Source organism: Syngnathus scovelli, chromosome 6 (assembly GCF_024217435.2).
Source record: "Syngnathus scovelli strain Florida chromosome 6, RoL_Ssco_1.2, whole genome shotgun sequence".
Lineage (NCBI taxonomy): Eukaryota > Metazoa > Chordata > Actinopteri > Syngnathiformes > Syngnathidae > Syngnathus > Syngnathus scovelli.
The window spans coordinates 3,290,276-3,307,500 of NC_090852.1; the positions used below are offsets into that span (position 1 = coordinate 3,290,276).

At 48.4% G+C, this 17,225-nt stretch overlaps 1 protein-coding gene across 3 annotated transcripts in view; it reads right to left on the reverse strand.

The window, feature by feature from the left end:
* Positions 1-2,129: 2,129 nt before the first annotated feature.
* LOC125971351 (janus kinase and microtubule-interacting protein 3-like) overlaps positions 2,130-17,225 on the reverse strand; it is a 17,044-nt gene continuing 1,948 nt past the window's right edge. For 2 of the 3 annotated variants that reach the window (XM_068651132.1, XM_068651134.1), the window contains exons 1-8: positions 14,649-17,225; positions 14,228-14,390; positions 13,990-14,103; positions 13,603-13,758; positions 13,443-13,493; positions 3,459-3,626; positions 3,270-3,346; positions 2,130-2,803 (exon numbers count right to left, since the gene is read on the reverse strand). The exon at positions 14,649-17,225 is cut by the window's right edge and continues 1,948 nt beyond it. In XM_068651132.1, coding sequence (XP_068507233.1) covers positions 15,410-16,150 — 741 coding nt within the window. In that variant the 5' untranslated portion in view covers positions 16,151-17,225 and the 3' untranslated portion in view covers positions 2,130-2,803; positions 3,270-3,346; positions 3,459-3,626; ... (3 more) ...; positions 14,228-14,390; positions 14,649-15,409. The remainder of the gene's footprint in view (positions 2,804-3,269; positions 3,347-3,458; positions 3,627-13,442; positions 13,494-13,602; positions 13,759-13,989; positions 14,104-14,227; positions 14,391-14,648) is intronic. The other variant, XM_068651133.1, reaches the window with a different exon arrangement.

The window sequence follows — 17,225 nt, forward strand, 5'->3', positions numbered from 1 at the left end:
CTAGAGGGCCTGAGCGGTGCACCGAGGGGGTGCGCGTCGAGAGGTCGCCATGCCGCACCGAGAATGAGCCGCACCGCTGTGAGGGCGCCACGCTGAGAGGACGCTGCATCCAGAGGGCCCTGCACCAAGAGGGTGCTGGACCGAGAGGGTGCGCATGCGCCTAGAGGGCGGGCCCAGGGTGCGCCAAGATGGCGCACGCATGCTGCACCAGGAGTGCACTGCGTCGACAGCACAGGCACGCTGTGCCGAGAGGGCACTGTTCTGACAGGTCAAGCGTGCTGCGCAGAGTGTGAGCTGCACCCATAGAACGTGTGTGCGCTGCCCGGGAGGGCACGGTGTCTAGAGGGCGCCGTGCCGCGCCAGGAAGGCGCCACGCTGCTCCGACAGGGCACCGTGTCACGGCGCGCAGAGAAGGCGCCGTGTTGCGTCAAAGGTGCGCCGCTCTGATTGGACACTGCGCTGAGAGGACGCCGCACCGAGAGGGTGCCGCACCGACAGGGTGCGAACTGCAGCGAGAAGACACGAGCGTTGCACGCGCTCCGCGCGCTGCGCCGGCAGAGTGGGCCGAGGGTGTGACGCGCCGAGAGGGCGTTGCGATGAGAGGGCATCGTGCAGAGAGAGCGCTGTGTCGCGCCGAGAGAAAGTGTGTCGAAAGATTGACGTGAGGATGCCGAAAGGTTGCCGCGCCGAGAGGGCGCCCTGCTGCGCCGCGCCGAGAGAGAGCCGCGCCAATAGGGCGCCACGCCATGGTGGAAGGGTGTGGCACGGCGCCACGATGTCGCCGTGGATAGAGGGCACCGCCGCGAGAAGGCGCCACGCCGAGAGAGCGCAGGGCAAGAGGGTGCCGCACCGAGAGGGTGTCGCGCTGCATCGAGGAGGCGCGCGCGCTGCATGCGCTGCGCACACTGCGCTGTGATGGCGGGACGAGGGTGCGTTGCGGCGAGAGGGAGCTGTGCGGCAAGAGCGCTGCGCCGAGAGGGTGTTGCGCCAAGAGGACGCTGCGTCAAGAGAGCGCTGTGTCGAGAGGGATCCCGCGCTGCGAGCGCTGCTGCGAGAAGCCGCGCCGAGTGTGCGCCGAGAAGACACGCGCGCACTGCGCCGAGAGGGCGCTGCGCCGAGAGGGCGCGTGCGCTACACCGAGAGGGTGCTACGGCGAGTGGGCGTCGTGCCCCGCCAAGAGGTACCTGGGCTGACATGGGCGCCCCCCTGTGCCGAAAGGGTGCTGCACCGCAGCGCTTGGGCGCTGTGAGGGCACTGCGAGGGCGCGGTGCAGCGCGGTGCAGCGCGGAGCAGCGCGTTGCAGCACCATAGCGCGGTGCAGCGCGGTGCAACCGCAGCGCGGCGGTGCAACCGCAGCGCGGCGGTGCAACCGCAGCGCGGCGGTGCAACCGCAGCGCACCATCTTGACGCACCCTGGGCCCGCCCTCTAGGCGCAGCGCTAACAGCACGCGCACCCTCTCGGTCCAGCACCCTCTTGGTGCAGGGCCCTCTGGGGTGCGGCGCCCTCTCGGCGCTGCGCCCTTACGATGCGCAACCTCTAAGTGTGGTGCCTTCTAGTCGTGTGGCCCGTTTTGCCGCGGCACAGCTCCCTCGTGATGCAAAGCAGCGACCACTCGGCGTGCGCAATCTCAGGGTAGTGCCGAGAGGACCCTGCGCCGAGACGGCCTTGAGCCGAGAGGGCGCGCGCGCAGTGTCGAGGGGTTGCACCGAGTCGGTGCCGCACCAATAGGCGGCAGCGCCGAGTGGGCGCTGCTCTCGCCTCGCGGCACCCTCTCGGAACAGTGCCCTTCCGCACAGCACACGTGCGCGCCCTCTCGACACATTGCCCTCTCGGTGCAGCGTCCTGTCATCGCAGCGCGGTGCAGCGCGGCGGTGCAACCGCAGTGCGGCGGTGCAGCGCGGCGGTGCAGCGCGGCGGTGCAACCGCAGTGCGGCGGTGCAGCGCGGCGGTGCAGCGCGGCGGTGCAGCGCGGCGGTGCAGCGCAGCGGTGCAACCGCAGCGCGGCGGTGCAACCGCAGCGGGGCGGTGCAGCGCGGCGGTGCAGCGCGGCGGTGCTGCGCGGCGGTGCAGCGCGAAGCACTTCATCATGATCGGAGTCAGTGCAACAGGCCGGTAATCATTGATGAGGTGATTTGAGGTTTCTTCGGCACCAGAATGATGGAGGCAGTCTTAAAGCACGCTGGCACTGTGGCTTGGCCCAGCGAGGTGTTAAAAATGTCTGTGATGACCCCAGCCAGCTGACTTGCACATTCCCTGAACACACGCCCCAGAATGTTGTCGGGGCCAGGGGCCTTACGGGGGTTGACTCTCCTCAGGGTCTTTGTTGGATTAATTTTAAGTGAAGCCTTGGCCTGCCAGACCTGGAGGCCTCGCCTTTACGAGTTTATCTTTCCTTTTATCTAGGTTCTTCCTTTTATGTGATAGTGATGTCTTTTGATCCCTGTCAGCCATTTGTAACCTTCCTGTCCTTATGTTTTCTGTGTGTTTTTGTTCCCGTAAGAGGCCTTCACTAACAATGAGCATGGCTTATTTGCATAGGTGACATGTTCTGCAGGCAGGCAGGCAGGGAGGCAGGCAGGGAGGCAGGCAGGGAGGCAGGCAGTGTCTGTCTGTTGAGGTTTTCACCTTGTTCTTCTCCTGCTGAAGTTCTAACTGGATGTCCATCAGTTTGGCTCTCAGCTCGTCATTGGCGGCCTGAAAGGCGTCCGTTTGCTCCGCCTTGGCCCGCCCTGCCGGAGCTCGTTTGGACATCTCTTACTCGAGTCTCGCCCGGTCGTCAGTCAGAGATCACAACATTTGTACCTGGAGAGCACAAACGCAGCGCTGTTTTCCACTGGCTTCGGACTCAACTTCAATCGGTACCGTAACTTACAACATCATAACCATAGATCTAGCTTGACTTATTCATTGAATAAATGCATTTGGTTCTTCAAAACTGCATCACGCAACATAACGTGACCGAGACGGCCGTTATCCACCTGCGTGAAGTTATTTGGTGAAATGAATGAGATGTTTAAGACACCATCGTTCTGTCTCTATGTAGATGAAGGGAAATAATTGATTGCTGAAGGTCCAAAGGTGTTATGATAAACAAATAAACATATTAGTGATTAGTGACATATTTGTGATAAACATATTAGGCAGTATAATCACATATGTTAACTTGAGTGCCCACACTGTATTTATTTATGGTTGTTTGTTAAATCGAGTACTGTTAGACATGAAATAGGAAGTGTTTAAATAATTTGAGGACGAAAGGGGTACTCACCATTGTAGCTCGTGCTGGTCAATGATACGAGCCTCTTCTTGCAGTGGAAAACATACAGCCAACAAACACCATGGAACCTAAAGGAATGAAATTAAACATTAACATTTAGCTTCAACCAACATTCACAGAAACAACGCAATGCAAACTACACAAACGTAAATCTTTTTAAACACAATGAGTTGTACTTACCGTGTACGCTCTAGATGGTCCACTTGCAAGCAGAAAATAAAGATATTTCTGTTGATAATCGTCGTGTTTGTATCCGGTGTATCGCTCAAGGCCATTGCGCCCACAGATTTGAATTTTGGCGAGAGTTCAGCCTATTGACGTCATTTCCGCGGTGTAATACCCGCATATCTGAAACGGCAAAGTTAAGAGTAGAGTTAAATAAAGTTTTTAGTCAACGCAATAATTTACAACCGTTGACCAGTCGAAATAATCGTCAAAATTTGGCGTCTGTGGCTGGAAGCAGACGCCGAGTTCGACGTTCCTCCCAAACGCTAAACTCCCTCGCTTTTCAGGGCTACAAAAAAACGTATTTTTCAAAACAATGAGTTGTAATTACCTTGTACGCTCTAGACGGTCAAGTTGCAAGCTGAAAACGAAAATATTTGTCTTGTTATTCGTCGTGTTACTAACCGCTGTGTCTTGTTTGCCAGCATTGCCGCTTTCCTACTTCCTGTTGCAAGCCACGCCCTCAGATTATAATTTTGCCGTGAGTTCCGCCTATTGACGTCATGTCCGCGTCACATGACTGCGACGTAATATTATCTAAAACTGTTTGTGCGGTATTGTGTTGTTCTGTGCGGTATTGTGTTGTTCTGTGCGGCATCGTGTTGTTCTGTGCGGCGTCGTGTTGTTCAGTGTGGCATGGTGTTGTTCAGTGCGGCATGGTGTTGTTCAGTGCGGCTCTTAGAAAAATGTTATATATATATATATATATGTTATCATGCGTTCTCTAATGATTACTTAGTCATAATGTTACTGTTCAGTCTGCTTGCTGCTTTGCCTTGCTTATTCTTATCTTGTGCAACAGAACAGAAGGATTACGGCTGGGTCAGGGGCGAGATGACGGTTGCGTGAAACAAGATACTGCTGACATCTCAGCAGAATAATGACGTCCACCAGAACAGATCGTGAAAACAACATGTCAAATGATGCGCCATGAACCTTCTGATCTTCCTTAAAGAACGTCACTTTCTCTTTTTATCTCTCGGAATATTGCTTAAACTGTTTTGCTGATATAGCCATATCTGCATGCAACACTTTGTGCATTACTTTTTGTTTCTTTTCTCACGAGACGAAGCCCGCAATCTTTTTTTTACCCCCTCACCCTCAGGGGCTAATCATCTCACACTGTGGGTAGGGCATTCCAAATAAAAAGAGCGAGGAGTGTAAACAGATTTTTAGTGTAGTCAGATTGTAGAAAGCAATCTGTATCTCACTCCTCGCTAGAAAACTCAATATTCTGCCTCACTTGTGTTTGTCTGCTGATCCTTTTCTTTTATACAGATATTCAGTTAGCACTTTGAACCTGACAGAAATTGGGGGCTCGGCCGGGATTCTCAACAGACCTATTTCGGGGGTCCAGCTGACTTTTCGACGCAGGACAAGTCCTTGGCCAAGGCACATAAAGAAACCCTTTTCACGGGGCTGACTCGATCAGTCAGTTGGACACCAGAGTGGTTGACGAGAACATCCGAGGAAAAGAACCAGCAGACTGTGAGTACGAATATTGATTCTGTTAAAAGGAATGAAAGTGCGGTGACAAGAGGTCACTTAAAACCTTGACAATTCTAGACCCTATCAAGTGCAATTAGAAAATGTTAAATTCCGCTGGGATGATGGAGTCCCCTGACTCATAAGTCAGTTAAATACCATGGGAGGGCGGACTCCTCTGTTTTCTAAACAAGTACAGGTAATTTGGAGCAGTTAAATTCCGCTGAGGTGTCGTGGGGCCTCCTAACTTAACCTTCCTGATGTGTTAGCTTTCTGCTGCCATCTGTGGTGTTAGCGGGTCATTTTCGACCCGTGTATTGAATCAGCCAAAAAAAAAAAAACTAAAAACAATCTTTTTCATCCAATGTTTTTCTTAACTCTTGTTTAGCTGGTTTGGCTCCCTTATCCATGAAAAGATAGGTTTTATATCTACTTCAAGAAAAGGGTAAAAATAAGTTTTTTTACACAATAGGAAGGTTAAAGAGTTTGTTAAAATCCACGGGAGGGCGGACTCCCCTGCTTGCCTGTGAGACGATAAGAGTGCGCATTGTGTGTGTGTGTGTGTGTGTGTGTGTGTGTGTGTGTGTGTGTGTGTGTGTGTGTGTGTGTGTGTGTGTGTGTGTGTGTGTGTGTGTGTGTGTGTGTGTGTGTGTGTGTGTGTGTGTGTGTGTGTGTGTGTGTGTATGGTTTTACTGAGAGTGATCTCATTTGAGCTCTCCTTTATATAAAACACACAGGATTGTAAACAGTGGCTTTGTGTGGAAGTAGAGGAAAGGAGACTTACCACTCATTGAATATTTTACCACTGTCCTGTGAATTAAATTGGCTTTAGGACACTGTAGGTGCCATTCGAATTGCCAACTCCGAAATTTAGAAAAATAAACCATGGGAAAATCAAATAGCAAACAAAAGTCGCTACCCCAACATGAATTAAAATGCAAAGATTGGAAATTAATGGAAGGGGTCGACACCGAAAATATAAAATATCTTGACAAATGCATATTTTGGACAGAGGTGGGGGGTTGCATTATGCGACGTGGCGGTGGCGAGGCTCTCCGCACTTCAGTTGCTCCCCCCACCCTTGTTATCAGCTGGGAAGATTGTCATGTCTATGTTGTGGGCCCGTGTGTTTGTTTCTGTGTATGTTTGTCTTTGTGTATCAGTTCGTTATAAAGGTTGGAATTGCGTTAAATTGGTGCACGAAACGGTGTGCTAGACAATGGTTTATCAGATTTGCATTGTTAAATGTAAAAATTAGAAATTATAGAATAATATGAGGGTTGTGGGCAGAAACTCGTCCGACGAGGAGAGTGCCCAACCCTCATAAAAATGTGAGAGTAAGAGAAAACATACATTGTAGAACTGGATAAAATTAGGTTAATGATTAGAAATCAATGGTGTTATTATTATTCTCTTATCCCCTGCATTGCAAATGTCTTCTTGATGCAGATAGGTTAACAGGCTAGGACTTAAGTGAGGAGATAATTTATCAATTGATGGGGGTTAGTAATTGTCCAAATTTTAGTCACATGTTTTGAGGGACCACAGCAACATTATATTTAATTTGCAGGCCATTATTTAGTATGATATGACTAGTGTCTAGCTAAGTAGACTGTTCTATCAAAAAATGTGAGAGTGAAGGAGGAGGTTTGATATGTAATCTGACATTTGGGTCCCATTTTGAAGAGCATAGATTGTTTTTGTTTGTTTATTTTTAAAGATATATTTAACAGTTTATCTCGGTGCAGTAAGGATATAGCAATTTTGCAAGACTTAAAATTAAAAATTAAAAAGCAAAATTACATTCTCATTTTCCCAGATGAGAGGAAAATTGAAAGATAAGGAAGACGAAGAAAAGATAAAAAAGAACTTGCTGTTGCACAGACAGGAAGATGATGACACAGTGTCAGCGCGAGCTCGCTTAAGAACTGCAGCTGAGAATGTGATGAATGAAGATGAGAAAAATGATCAAATTACAAAGACAGAGGTTGTGGCACGGCAAAGCGAACCATCCTTTCCGTCGTTGTACCCCAAATTAAACAACTCGTTGCTTCCTATAATTTGAGAGGTGATGAAGTACAATAGGTTTTCTTGGCATCCTTAACCAAACATTGGGCAAGCGTTAAAGGCACCTGGAGTCCTTTTGATCTCCAGGGCCGTCCATTGGAATATAAACGGGGTGCCATTACAAATACAAATTGACCAGCAGGATAAAAATAAAATTCCAACGTAGAGCAAATTACACAGACATTGGCCGAACTAAACAAAAAGAAGATGAGTTGTTTGAAGACTTTAGACACAGACCAGAAAGAGTGTTCAACTGATGTCTATGATAAACAACTCAAAAATGCTCTACATGCAAATTTGCGACCAGTATTATGTCGAAAACGAATAAATTCAACAAATGTTTTCCCTATAAAATGGTGCCGTTTGGGTTTGAAGTACATAGTCGCTTCAAGTCAACTCAAGTCAAGTCAAGTTTATTTGTATAGCCCTAAATCACAAACAGTCTCAAAGGGCTTCACATAGCCAAAATTGACAATTATTCTCAAAGCATCCCCTGATCTTAAGCTCCCAAAAGGGCAAGGAAAAACTCAAAAAAAACCCTGCCAGGGGAAAATGAGAAACCTTGAGAAGGGACCACAGATGGAAGGATCCCCCTTTCAGGATCACCAGGTTGTAATGGATGCAGAGAGGGCACAAGTAATACATAATATGAAAATCTATGAAAAAATGGATGTCGGAGGTCCCTCGATTGTCCTGGCAGTGTCTTCAAGGAGGTTGAGCTGCAGTTTCTTCATCTCGAATTGGTCCCCGAGAATCCAGCTAGCCGCTATCAGCTTTTGAGCCACCTAACCCCCTCCCCAGCCAGGGAGGGGGTGGGCAGAGAGAACAAAACAAACTCCGGCCAAATCGGCCACTACAAGTTAGTTAAAGGCCATCTCATAGAAATGTGTCTTTAAACGTGTCTTAAATGTTTCTACTGAGGTAGTAGTTCTAATATCCATTGGTAGGGCATTCCAAAGCTCTGGAGCCCGAATAGAGAATGCTCTAGACCCTGCAGACATTTTCTTGGCCCTCGTGTAACTAAAAGACTAGCGTTTTGCGAACGAAGGTTACGAGACGGAACATAAGGAATGACTAGGTCGACGAGATATGAAGGCGCTAAGCCATGCAGTGATTTATAGGTTAGTAGAAGAACCTTGAAGTCACGTCTTAAATGGACGGGCCAATGTAATTTGGCTAATATCTCGACGGGGGGGGGGGGGGTATGGTGAAACAAGTTGAAGCTATTTATACGACATACGGTTTTGCAGCTTTTTCGCAAGGCAATTTAAGACCTCAGAGAGGAAAGTTCCCGACTCCATTGTATCCGTTTCAGACAATATATATGGTTTATATCCAATTACATAAACGTGAAGGGAAAGAATATTGTTTTTTCTGCATTTATTTGTTTTCTGCATTCATCTTATTGTAAAAAGATGATCTCCGCAGACCCAACCTAAGTACGGAAGGTGATCAAATTTTATTGACCGTGAGAGCAGCCTCGCAGCGGCATTTTGCACTAACTGTAGACGTTTGATACTGGACTTAGGAAGACCAGAGAATAATACATTACAGTAGTCCAGGCTTCAAAGGAGGAAAAGCATGATTTAAGATACGCAATTGATCAATGAGAAGGCTATCCCTTGTGCCAGGGGTCTCATTCCCCTTCCTGACGACTGCGAATTCCATGATTGTGTCGATGCTGCTCAACAGATTGCAAAGGCTCTGCCTGATTTGGGAGATACGCCTCTGCCAGATGGTCATGTGGGTTTTGTTGATGGGTCTTCTAAGAAAAATGAATTTGGTGTGACCCTTACTGGGTATGCCATTGTTACTGCTGACGAAGTCTTGGAGGCTGCTAAACTGCCATCCTATATGTCAGCACAGACCGCTGAGCTCATTGCTTTGACTGGGGCCTGCAAATTGTTTGCAAACAAGTCCGTCACTATCTGGACTGATAGTCAGTATGCTTTTGCTACAGTGCACGTTTTTGCTCAGCAGTGGAGCAACCGTGGCATGATAACTTCTACGGGGAAGCCCGTCACCCATTCCACATTACTAACTCAACTTTTGGAGGCTGTCCAGCTACCATTAAATGTGGCGGTTTGCAAATGTGCTGCTCACACTGCAAGCTCTGATCCTGTTTCTCTCGGTAATGCTTTTGCTGACAAATCCGCTAGGGCCGCTGCAGAAGCCCTGCTCCATGTCCTCTCGTCTCTCACTGATCATGATTCGATGTCACACATCTCCCCTGATGTGTTGCTTGACATGCAGTCTCAGAGCCCCTCCCAGGAACGACTCTCTTGGGAAAAGCGGGATGCAACTAAAAACACTGATGGTCTTTTTGTGTGACCTTTGGGCAAACCTGTCTTGCCTCGTAACTTGTTCAAATGGGCTGCTATTTCGAGTCATGGGGTCACCCATGTCTCGACGGGTATGGTGAAACAAGTTGAAGCTATTTATACGACATACGGTTTTGCAGCTTTTTCACAAGGCAATTTAAGACCTCAGAGAGGAAAGTTCCCGACTCCATTGTATCCGTTTCAGACAATACATATGGTTTATATCCAATTACATAAACGTGAAGGGAAAGAATATTGTTTTTTCTGCATTTATTTGTTTTCTGCATTCATCTTATTGTACAAATATGATCTCCGCAGACCCAACCTAAGTACGGAAGGTGAACAAAGTCTGGTAATAGTGCCTGATCCTGGTGCCAAGATCCAGGGTTGACACGAAAGCTAGCAGAAGCCAATTTCCAAGACACCAACCCGAAGCTCAGGGTGTTGACTCTGAGGAGATCCAAAACGTGAGCATTAGAGAGTCATTCGTAAAGTGCTTTAATCGGGCTGTAGCCTGCGCAAAGTCTACCATGTGCTTTTGGTTGCTTTTGCTGGGTTGTGTTATTGTTTTTTTTTTCGGGGGTTATTTTATTTGTATGGATAGAGTACCATGAGCCTCGAACATTCTAATCAATATGGCTCATGGGGAAAAATTGCTAGACATAAGCGCAACACAAAATCCCCTTTTGATCATGTTGTTTGTACACCAGAAACCGTCCGCGTTCCAACTTGCGTGCCATGGCTTTTGTCTTGGACTTAGAATAACTCATTAATGTTTACTGTGGCTCCTAATACATCTTCTTCTATTATTTTACCTATGAAAAGTTTGAAAGGTTTCGAAATGGTCACCCCACTACTGGGGATAAATAGCTCGGATATTGGTGGTATTTAACTAGTCACCCGGTTAGCACCGACTGGGGCACCCTTGTCACCACACAAACGCAAGATTTTTGGCTCTCTGGTTCCAGTGAAGAGGCTGTGTTCTTTGCTAAACGAGTAACTTTGAAGAATCAGGGCACAAGCCTCCTTTTGACTCTTACACTCCCTGATGGTCAAATTCGTCCTCCAAATGCCACCTTGTTTAACACATCCTGTTGGGGTTTTCAACTGTGGGCTTGGTCCTCTGGAATTGATCCTCACTTTCCTATTGCTATTTGCATTAACAAAACAATGTCGATCGCAAACCGTCCCGTTATAAATAATTACACCCTGTCAGCAGGAGCAAAAATCACAAGTATGCTCCTCACTGATGTAGACAGCTATTTTGTAGCCTCCACAGGAATAAGCGGTCAAACCAACAACTGGTTTCTTATGGCTGAGCAAACCGCAAAGATGGCTAACACCAGTTGCATTGCATGTATGGGTTCAAGACCTCTTTTGAAAATCATATCTGCAAATATAGTTCCTAAGTGTGCTGTTGTTTTAATGTTAAACTCATCCATTTCACCTACTCATGATTGTTTTAAATGGGATAAGGTTTACCCTGTTGCCTCTATGACAAAATATAAACCCCTTTTTTCGTCTGATGTAGCTAAGGGTAATTTTACATGCATTAGATTACCTGGTACCGGTGAGAAGCTCGGCGCCCTACCTACTCCATGGTGTGGGTCCATGACCAATGTCACTGCCCCTTTTTTGCCCATTGCTCGTCGTGATATTTGGTTTTGGTGTAATAGTAACAAACTTTATGATAGGTTGCCTTTAAACAGCTCTGGAATTTGCGCTTTGGTAACCCTATTGTTTCCTGTTCATTTGATACCAATGTCCTCTTATGATCTAACATCTTTTGCTAAGTCCGTAGTGCCCGTATTCTGGCCGAGAACGAAGCGAAACGCCGAATGGCAGGGCGCAGCTAATCCAACTTACAATGACGCCATTGGTGTTCCTAGAGGAGTACCGGATGAGTATAAGCTGGTAAATCAGATAGCAGCTGGTTTTGAATCCGCCCTGTGTTGGTGGTGTACTCTTAACAAAAATGTTGACAGGATTAACTACATCCATTACAACGTGCAGAGGCTTGGAAACTGGACCAAGGCGGGTTTCAAGGCGGTCCACTCCCAACTGGCCGCTACTTCCCTCATGGCTTTCCAGAATCGAATGGCCCTTGACATGCTACTCTCAAAAGACATGTTTGGTGAGCAATGTTGCACATTTATTCCAAATAATACTGCAGCCGACGGAAGCCTGTCCCGGGCCCTTGAGGGTCTGCGGACCTTGAATGGGAAGATGAAGGAACACAGTGGGGTGAACACGGAGGTTTGGACCGACTGGTTGAACGTGTTTGGAAAGTACCGCACCCTGGTTTCCTCGGTCCTGGTCTCCATTGCCGCTTTCTCTGCCATTTTGACCCTGTGTGGATGTTGTTGCATTCCTTGTCTCCGATCCTTAATTAACAGGCTAGTTACAACTGCTATCTCTCCACCAGCTGAGACTTTTCCGTTGCTCCAAAGGGATGACCTTTCGATCGACGGGAGTTCTTTCTCTAGTGATGACTCTGTCAGCGAATCTATTGTGGTAAACCCGTCCGATTTGTTTCCTGACTCTGGTTTTGACGATTAAGACTCAATTTCCTCCCAAGTGTAAGTTAGTTCTTGCGAAATGTGATCCCTTGGCTGAAAATCTTTTGAAGTGGCCATATGGGTGATAAGTTAGTCCCCGAGAATTTATGATAAACAGGGGGGAATTGTTAGAAAAATTGTATATATATATATATATATATATATATATATATATATATATATATATATATATATATATATATATATATATATATATATATATGTTATCATGCGTTCTCTAATGAGTGCTTATTCATAATGTTACTGCTCAGTCTGCTTGCTGCTTTGCCTTGCTTATTCTTACCTTGTGCAACAGAACAGAAGGATTACGGCTGGGTCAGGGGCGAGATGACGGTTGTGTCAAACAAGATACTGCTGACATCTCAGCAGAAAAATGACGTCCACCAGAACAGATCGTGAAAACAACACGTCAAACGATGCACCATGAACCTTCTGATCTTCCTTAAAGAACATCACTTTCTCTTTTTATCTCTCGGAATATTGCTTAAACTCTTTTGCTGATATAGCCATATCTGCACGCAACACTTTGTGCATTACTTTTTTTTTCGTTTCTTACGAGACGAAGCCCAGAATATTTTTTTCCCCTCACCCTCAGGGGCTAATCGTCTCACACTGTGGGGTAGGGAATTCCAAATAAAAAGTGCGAGGAGTGTAAACAGATTTTTAGTGTAGTCAGATTGTAGAAAGCAATATGTATCTCACTCCTCACGAGAAAACTCAATATTCTGCCTCACTTGTGTTTTTCTGCTGATCCTTTTCTTTTATACAGATATTCAGTTAGCACTTTGAACCTGACAGCGGCATGGTGTTGTTCAGTGCGGCATGGTGTTGTTCAGTGCGGCATGGTGTTGTTCAGTGCGGCATGGTGTTGTTAAGTGCGGCATGGTGTTGTTCAGTGCGGCATGGTGTTGTTCAGTGCGGCATGGTGTTGTTCAGTGCGGCATGGTGTCGTTCAGTGCGGCATTGTGTCGTTCAGTGCGGGATGGTGTCGTTCAGTGCGGGATGGTGTCTTTCAGTGCGGCATGGTGTCTTTCAGTGAGGCATGGTGTTGTTCAGTGAGGCATGGTGTTGTTCAGTGCGGCATGGTGTCGTTCAGTGCGGGATGGTGTTTTTCAGTGCGGGATGGTGTCTTTCAGTGCGGCATGGTGTTGTTCAGTGCGGCATGGTGTTGTTCAGTGCGGTATCGTGTTGTTCAGTGCGGTATCGTGTTGTTCAGTGCGGTATCGTGTTGTTCAGTGCAGTTTCGTTTTGTTGTTCGTATTGTGTTGTGTTGTTCGTAATGTGTTGTGTTGTTCGTATTGTGTTGTGTTGTTCGTATTGTGTTGTGTTGTTCGTATTGTGTTGTGTTGTTCATATTGTGTTGTTCGTATTGTGTTGAGTTGTTCGTATTGTGTTGTGTTGTTCGTATTGTGTTGCCTCTAACACTTAGCCTCTAACACTTAGCCTCTAGCACCTAGAAGGTGAATAAATAGGAAGGAAGGACTCACCGGTGACGTCTTTGCCCACGTCCAAGCGTTGTACTTTGTATTTTCATCCTTCTGACAGTGGAAAACATATAGCCAGGTCATTGAGCGAACTAGGCCTTCTCTGTGGAACACAAATGCAGTGGACTCTGTTGGCACGCCGCCGTTGTCTGCGTCGACTTACCAAGCTTGCCATCTCCTCGTTCTCCTGGGTGACAAAGCGCACTTTGTTTTCAAGGCGACACAGCACCAGCGAGAGTTCTTCATTCTTCCTGCTCAGGCGTTTGTTTTTGTACAGGAGTGGCAGAAACTGGCTTTCTGTTTCTCTCAGTCGCTTTAGCTGCAAGCATGAAGTGCGGGATGTGAAAGACGCACAACACGCGGGCCAGAACGTATCCATTCCTTTTGCATCGGTTTGAACGGAATTGTGGCTTTGGCTCGCAATAAAAGACATCTACCAGGCAACCGACTCGCCGCGCCGCTCAACTAATAAGCAAGCGCAATGGGTGCCTCGCTGCATGGCGCGCATCAAACGTAGCGCAAACCTTCAAGTGTGCCGTCAATAAATTACCAGTTCATTGCGCTCTTCAGAAAGCAGGGCGTTTCGATCCTCCAGTTTCCTGATGACTGCGCTGAGCTCAGCGATTTTCAGATGAAACCTTCGCATGTCCCGATCCTCCTGAGACTGAAAACGCCCCGCAACACACACACACAACCACTCGTTCAAAGTTCAAAACTGTTTTTGTGCTACCTTCCTCCAGTAACGACCTAAGTCATGCGTACTGCAAGTGTGTGATGAGGTGGCTTACGCTATGAAGAGGATTGCTAGTAGCGGCGTTGACCCCACTTCCAGGGTCTGCTGGATCTGCTGCTCGGCAGCCTGAGTCTGCAGCTGAAGGCGGTGGACGTGGCCGGCCCCAGGGCTTTATCCAAAACACTAACCGCTCTGTCTTTCAGCTTGATCGCATCTATCTGGATGTACAAACGGGGAGCGCTCAGGCAGGCGGGCAAACTCATTTGCCAGAATTATGACAAAAACAAAGGGAGCAACCGGCCAATTTTTTTCTTGAATCGACTAGAACACCTTTGCTGTGACAAAAGCGAAGCGAGCAACCGGACGTTTTCTTCTTGTGAAATAGAATAGAATAGAATGCCTTAGGTGTCATTGCACTGCAGGTATACAACGAAATTGGGAACATAGCCACGCACCGCGCATCTGATCAGTCCTACCAGTCGGCGGATCTCCCTCTCGCAGTCTCTCTTGGTTCGGCTCAGCTCCTCCCGATGCTGGTGATGAGCCGATCGGAGCTCGGCCGCTCGGGACTGCCAGGCCTGCTGGGCCGCTGCCAGGGCTTCTTCCGCGCTCCTCTTTGCCCCGCATTGCTCCTGAAGCTACTGGTGGAGGCGACACCGCTCGGTCTCACCTCCGCCAGCAAAGCGCCCCCGCTCCTCACCTGAGCAGACATTGCGCCACACCGGGCCGTTGAGACCGCAACAGAGCGCCGTGACGCTTACTGGGGACAAGCTACACAATACAGTAGTGGCCGCATCGGAGCCCGATGTGGCGTGCGGATAGTCAGACATGGATTGAGCGGATCACCTTGTCCATGGAGCCGTCCCTCAGGTTGAGGACCAAGGCATTCAGTCGCTGGATCTCTCCATCTTTGATTTTGATCACTCTCATCAGCTCCATTTAATGCTGCCGCAGTAATGTCTCCCTGGTAACGGCTAACTCTTTTTGCTTCTCCTCATGGAGTTTGCTTTTGAGTGCCGTCATGGCGGTGGTGGCACGGTGGTGCTCCGCCCGCAGGTCCTGACTTCTCTCTCTCTCCAGACAGCTGACCTGACATAACTAATGCTAAACCATGTATTAAACTTCTATTTAAAGGGTTTATACAAGTTCAGTAAAGTTGGTAGTGCGAGATAGTGCAAGATAGAGGTCCGTATTGTCATAAAGTACAGTTCTGTGAATGTGTGATGCAGAGTTCAGTTTAGAGCTCAACAGTTCTAGTGTTCAACAGTCTGATGACAGCAGGGAAAAAGCTGTTGCAGAACCTGGTGGATCTGCAGCGGATGCTGCAAAACCTCTTCCCATAGGGCAGCAGGGAGAACAGTCCATGGTGGGGGTGTGATGGGTCATTGATGATGTTACGGGCACGGGACAAGCAGCGCTGAGATGAAATGTCCTGAATGGAGGGGAGAGGAGCCCCTATGATCCTCTCTGCTGTCCTCACCACTCTCCTCACGTTCTTCCAATCGGAGGCGGTGCAGCCTCCACACCACACAGAGAGACAACTTGTCAGAATGCTCTCTATGGTGGTCCTGTAGAACGTCCTCATGATGGGTGGGGGCAGGTGGGCTCTCCTCATCCTCCGCAGGAAGTACAAGCGCTTCTGTGCCCTCTTGACCAGTGCCGTAGTGTTCATAGTCCAGGTGAGGTCTTCTGTGATGTGGACCCCCAGGAATTTGGTGCTGCTGACCACCTCCACAGCTGAGCTGTTGATGATCAGTGGAGCGTGGTGAGGCTGGTTTTTCCTGAAGTCGACGGTGATCTCCTTCATCTTCTCCACATTCAGGATCAGGCTGTTGTCTTTGCACCAGCCCACCACCTGCTCCACCTCCTCTCTGTAGTCCAGGTCGTTGTTGTCTCTGATGAGCCCCACCACCATTGTGTCGTCTGCGAACTTCACGATGTGATTGGTGGTGAACCTGGGGACGCAGTCGTGTGTCATCAGGGTGAACAGCAGGGGGCTCAGGATGCAGCCCTGAGGGGAGCCTGTGCTGAGGGTGATGACATCAGAGGTGTTCTATCCGACCCGGACTGACTGAGGTCTGTTGGTGAGGAAGTCTAGCAGCCAGTTGCGAAGGGGGGTGTTGAAGCCCAGGTGTTCCAATTTTCCTACCAGATGCTGTGGGATGATGGTGTTAAACGCTGAGCTGAAGTGCAGGAACAGCATCCGCACATGGGTGTTCTTCTCCTCCAGGTGAGCCAGGCTCAGGTGAAGAACGGAGGAGATGGCGTCCTGAGTGGAGCGGTTTTGGCGGTCGGCAAACTGGAACGGGTCATCATGATCGGAGTCAGTGCAACAAGCCGGTAATCATTAAATGAGGTGATTTGAGGTTTCTTCGGCACCGGAATGATGGAGGCAGTCTTAAAGCATGCTGGCACTGTGGCTTGGCCCAGCGAGGTGTTAAAAATGTCTGTGATGACCCCAGCCAGCTGACTTGCACATTCCCTGAACACACGCCCAGGAATGTTGTCGGGGCCAGGGGCCTTACGGGGGTTGACTCTCCTTAGGGTCTTCAACACATCGGCGGAGTCAAGGCAGAGTACCTCCTCTTCCTGATGGGGGACAGTTTTAACTGCTGGAGTGCCGTTTAGTGCCTCGAACCTCCCAAAGAAGTTATTTAGACCATTTAAAGGAAACAATCAAAGTGGTTATGCAATTGTGAAATTGCCAAACCAGATTGTTGAAGCAGAGAAGCTTTCATACAACAGGTCGGCACAGGCTGCTGAGCTAATTGCACTAACAAGAGCTTGTCAATTAGCGGAAGATAAGGAAGTCACTGTATACACAGACAGTCAGTATGCGTTTTCTACTCTGTTCTATTTTGCGAAACAATGGGAGCGCAGAGGGATGACAACATCAACCGGTAAGCCGGTTACCCATGCCTCCTTGTTAAAAGACTTGTTGCAGGCCATTCTTGTACCTGCTAAACTAGCTGTGTGTAAATGTGCTGCTCACACAACTGGCAGAGATGAAGTCTCAAATAGAAACAGATTAGCAGCAAAACTATACTGACAGA